Source organism: Arachis duranensis, chromosome 6 (assembly GCF_000817695.3).
Source record: "Arachis duranensis cultivar V14167 chromosome 6, aradu.V14167.gnm2.J7QH, whole genome shotgun sequence".
Lineage (NCBI taxonomy): Eukaryota > Viridiplantae > Streptophyta > Magnoliopsida > Fabales > Fabaceae > Arachis > Arachis duranensis.
The window spans coordinates 51035758-51041349 of record NC_029777.3 but is presented as its reverse complement, the minus strand read 5'-3'; the positions used below and the strand labels follow the sequence as shown (position 1 = coordinate 51041349).

General features: G+C 39.8%; 1 protein-coding gene across 1 annotated transcript; it reads left to right on the top strand.

Moving 5' to 3' along the window:
* Positions 1–2275: 2275 nt before the first annotated feature.
* Positions 2276–4601, top strand: LOC107493816 (wall-associated receptor kinase-like 20). The gene has a single exon (XM_016114853.3). It carries the CDS (start codon positions 2546–2548, stop codon positions 4478–4480), a length of 1935 nt encoding a protein of 644 aa, XP_015970339.1. The 5' UTR covers positions 2276–2545; the 3' UTR covers positions 4481–4601.
* Positions 4602–5592: the final 991 nt, after the last annotated feature.

Genomic DNA, 5592 nt, shown 5'->3' with positions numbered 1-5592 from the left:
TTTATTAGTTTTTATTTAAAATTCACTTTTCTGGACTTTACTATGAGTTTGTGTGTTTTTCTGTGATTTCAAATATTTTCTGGCTGAAATTGAGGGACCTGAGCAAAAATCTGATCCAGAGGCTAAAAAGGACTGCAGATGCTGTTGGATTCTGACCTCCCTACACTCGAAGTGGATTTTCTGAAGCTACAGAAGCCCAATTGGCGCGCTCTCAATTGCTTGGAAAGTAGACATTCTGGGCTTTCCAGCAATATTTAATAGTCTATACTTTGCCCGAGATTTGATGGCCCAAATCGGCGTTCCAAATCAGCTCAAGATTGCCCGGCGTTAAACGCCGGAACTGGCACAAGAATGGGAGTTAAACGCCCAAACTGGCACAAAAGCTGGCGTTTAACTCCAAGAAAAGTCTCTACACATGAAAGCTTCAATGCTCAGCCCAAACACACACCAAGTGGGCCCGGAAGTAGATTTTTATGTCATTTACTCATCTTTGTAAACCCTAAGCTACTAGTTTTCAACAAATAGGACCTTTTACTATTGTATTTGACATCCGGGAATCTTTTGATCACTTTAGATCTTAGGATTATCTTTGGACGTCTAGTTCTTAGATTATGGGAGGCTGGCCATTCGGCCATGCCTAGACCTTGTTCTTATGTATTTTCAACGGTGGAGTTTCTACACACCATAGATTAAGGTGTGGAGCTCTGTTGTACCTCGAGTATTAATGCAATTACTATTGTTCTTCTATTCAATTCAGCTTATTCTTGTTCCAAGATATTCATTCACACTCAAGAACTTGATGAATGAGATGATTATGTGACGCTCATCATCATTCTCACTTATGAACACGTGCCTGACAACCACTTCCGTTCTACAAGCAAACAAGGCTTGAATGTTTATCTCTTGAATTTCTTAATCGGAATCTTCATGGTATAAGCTAGAATTGATGGCGGCATTCAAGAGAATCCGGAAGGTCTAAACCTTGTCTTGGTATTCTGAGTAGAATTCAAGGATTGAATGACTGTGACGAGCTTCAAACTTCTGAAGGCTGGGTGTTAGTGACAGACGCAAAAGAATCAATGGATTCTATTCCAACCTGATTAAGGCGTTGAACATTTTTACTGAGAGGACGGGACTGTAGCCATTGACAACGGTGATGCCCAACATACAGCTTGTCATGGAAAGGAGTAAGAAGGGTTGGATGAAGACAGTAGGAAAGCAGAGAGACGGAAGGGACAAAGCATCTCTATACGCTTATCTGAAATTCTCACCAATGAATTGCATAAGTATCTCTATCCTTATTTTTATGTTTTATGTTATCCTCCATTACCCTTTGAGTTCGCCTGACTGAGATTTACAAGATGACCATAGCTTGCTTCATACCAACAATCTCCGTGGGATCGACCCTTACTCGCGTAAGGTTTATTACTTGGACGACCCAGTGCACTTGCTGGTTAGTTGTGCGAAGTTGTGATAAAGAATTGAGATTGCAATTGAGCGTAACATGTTGATAGTGTCATTGATGATCACAATTTTGTGCACCAGCCACCAAGGCAAAGGAATCATAAATCAAACAACTCACAGATCATATACTCGTTTTATCAAGTGACTTTTTACTGACTTGAACGTCGGAGTCTCTTTTGCAGGTACCACGTTCGAGTCTGAGTTCACGAGAGTATTCCCAGTTCAGTTTGAGCTGTCTAACACATCAAGATTAACGTGAAGTCGACGCATAACTCGAAAAAAAATCCTTGCAAAAACATAATAACTTATAATTTTAATTTATATTATATTTTAATTGAATAATTTTATAGAATTATATACAAATTATCAAATAAATATTCTATAAAATAGTTTTAATATAAATAATTTAAATTTGACATTAGTTTATATATTATCTAATCAATCTCTAAATAATATAATATTTATTAGAATACACTGTAAAATATAATTAATTTATCTCTTTTGGACATCACGCGAATTTCAATGTAGTTGTAATAGTTTTTTGAACCTTGGTGCAATGTACTTTAAATGATACATGTGTCACAGAAAAATAACATTTCAGAATTTATTTCAGTTTTGGCTCTTCACAAACTCATAGTGCAAGCACCATAAAGTCCTAGCATTGTGATATATTATATTTTAATAAACCATTTCTCCACTATGAACCTTATATCAATGATCTCATTGACTAACTAAAACAAATGAGGAGGAAAAAAAACTTCAAACTTAGCACATGCCAGACCTTTTTTTTCTTTGCACCCAATTAGAAAGAGCATAGCTAAAGAAAATACTATTTGTATGATCATAAATAGGAGCATCAAATGGTCCCATAAGTCACCAATTTCTTTTTTATGGCATTCCACACTATAGATTCTTGTAGCCACTTTAATTTGCATTTCATCTACTTTTATTCTTTGACATTATATAGATGTAGTGTTCTAGCCTTTTGATTAATTCATCAACCTTCATATCAGCTTCATAATTTTCAAGATCTCATCTTCTACTCCTAATTGTCCATGCCAAAATCATTGCTGAAACGAAAATGAGACCAGGCTCCAACCTTGGCTATGCATTTCTTCTTCATACCCTTCTTTTCCTTTGTCACCACACTTGTTCTTCACAAAAGACTTGTCCACAGTGTGGCTCTATGCAGGTTCCTTATCCATTAAGCACACAACCGAGTTGTGGCGATCCGTACTACAAGCTACACTGTGATCAGCAATCTGGAAAGCTCTACTTTGACACACTTAACGAAAGTTCCTATGTAATACTAAAAATCATGTCCTCGATTCAACGCATGGTAGTTCAGCCAGCACCGTGGCTATCTCGCACATCATGTGTCACACAAGACATGCCAGTCAGCAATGGTCTATGGTTGAACCAATCACTTCCATTCAACATAACTTCTTCAAACACCATTTTCCTCTTCAATTGTTCACCCCGCCTCTTGGTCTCTCCCCTGAATTGCTCTGCCTCCAGCATCTGCCACCAATACTTGGAGAGTTCCGGCCACGTCAGAAAATCACAAGCGCTTGATTGTGCAAGTGGAATCCACCCTTGTTGTACTTTTGTTGCTGGTGGAAACCCATCAGCTTACAAGATTCGCCTGCACAATTCCGGCTGTAAAGCTTTCAGAAGCATCCTCCACTTGGATGAGGATAAGCCTCCAAATGAATGGGAAGAAGGCCTAGAAATTCAGTGGCTTCAGCCACCCGAACCGGTATGCAAAACACAAAAAGATTGCTCCGGAGACTCCAAGTGTTCACCGGGCAAAAACGGACTTCTTCGCTGTCTTTGTAACAAGGGACACCATTGGGAGCCTTATGCAGCAACATGCTTAAGGCACGCCAGAAATTCCAAATTGAAAACCAGCATAATAATCTCAATTGTTGTTACCATATTTTTCTCTCTAGCTATAGTTCTTGTTGTGATCACAAAATGTTGTAAAATCTATAGCTACATGGAGGAGATTAAGAAGAAGAAGAAGGAAAAAGAAAGAGAGAATGTGTTGAAATCAAGCACTGTTGAGAAGCCTTATAGAATGTTTCATCTGAAAGAAGTGAAGAAGGCAACAAATTGTTTCTCCCAAGACAGGATTCTAGGTAGCGGTGGATTTGGCGAAGTTTATAGAGGTGAACTCCAAGATGGAACAATGGTGGCTGTAAAGAAAGCAAGGGTTGGAAACCTCAAAAGCACACAACAAGTTCTCAACGAAGTTGCGATTCTCTCACAGGTGAATCACAAGAACCTTGTGAGGCTCTTGGGGTGTTGTGTGGAAGAATCTGAGCAGCCATTGATGATCTACGAGTACATCTCAAATGGAACATTGTATGACCATCTTCACGGAAGGTACCAAAGCTTCTTGGATTGGGAAACAAGGCTAAAAGTGGCGCTTCAGACCGCGGAGGCGTTGGCCTATTTGCATTCCGCGGCGCACACACCAATCTACCATAGGGATGTGAAGTCCACTAACATTCTTCTGGACGATGAATTCAATGCCAAGGTATCCGATTTCGGGCTATCGAAGCTGGCTATCCCGGGGCTGAGTCATGTTTCAACTTGTGCTCAAGGAACTGTTGGATACTTGGATCCTGAATACTACAGAAACTATCAGTTAACAGATAAGAGTGATGTTTATAGCTACGGCGTGGTGTTGTTGGAGCTTTTGAGTTCTCAGAAAGTGATTGATTTTAACCGCGATCCGGATTGTGTGAACCTGGCGGTTCATGTGAGCCAGCATGCAAGCAATGGGACACTACTCATGGAGGTTGTGGATCGGAGACTTGTTTGCAAGGGGGAGTTTGGGGGAAGCATAAGAATGTTCTCGGAGCTTGCACTCGATTGCTTGAGGGAGAAAAAAGGTGAAAGGCCTAGCATGAAGGATATTGTTCAGCGCCTAATTTCCATATTTAAGCTTATAGGTCAAGAGAGGAATTATAATGTTCATGTTAACGTTTTAGTTGAGAATGAACAATAAGTTCATCGCATAGTTAACTTATTGTATTGAAATCCAAGACTTGATGTCTTTACTTATAATCAATAATCTATCTTTCTCGCTGAATTTCATTAGTAGAAAAGATTAGTGCTATGAGCATATGCAGATTGTAGGAAATTGTTTGGATCTTGAGTTATGACTTGAGTTCATGTGTTATACTAAAAGTTTGTATTGTAATTAGTCTTTTGAAACCATTGGTATTAATATTATTTTAACGAAAAAGTATAGTAACTAATTTGGGAGTAGCCAACTAGCCATAAACCTAATTTTAAAATAAAAATTATATATTTTTATACTTACAAAAAATACATGTCTTACTACTCCAACCTATAATGCGCTGGGATCGCAATTTCCTTCCACTGCCGCCGCGAGTAAGGGTGGCAATGGGTAGGGTAGGGTAGGGTTTGAACCCAACTCTAACTCTACCCATGGGTTGAATTTTTAACTAACATTCAACCCTATCCTACCTGTGGGTTGAGAAATACCCAACCTTAATCCTACCCGCGCTCAAGGTGGGTTGAGAAATACCCAACCTTAATCCTACCCGCGCTCAACCGCGGGTATCCGACCCTACCCGCGGGTTGACAAAAAGAAATATTATAATGACACAAGTATCTCATAAATAATACAAGTATCTCATACACAACATAATCATCAAATAAATGAATAAAATTTACAAACTTATAAATTTGGTTCAGTGGCTAAAAGTTTTTTGCATACTTAATGTCCTTGTTTCAACTCCTATATATAACATTTTTAAACTTATATAACACATATTATGGGGGGTGCGGGTAGGGTTGAGGCTCAACCCGCACCCTATCCGTTCTGCAGGCCAACCGCTCCGTGCCCAACCCTACCCACAGCGGATCGGGTTGGGTACCCACGGATAGGGTCCATGCTGCTAGGCCTAGCAGCGAGGTCCCCTCCCTTTCACTCTCTCCACTGTGGGTCTTTCGTAGTCCTTTGCTCATTGTCGCGTTGTATACTCACGTCTCCTCTTCTAAATCTTTTTATACCTCAACTCCCATCTCCTCGTGTAAGAACAGCACGACCGCAATATCTCTCTCCTCCACTACTGTAACCTTGCCTCCACC

Bases quoted from the DNA above. Each gene is read 5' to 3' on its own strand.
- LOC107493816 (XM_016114853.3), top strand. From the start codon at position 2,546: ATGAGACCAGGCTCCAACCTTGGCTATGCATTTCTTCTTCATACCCTT.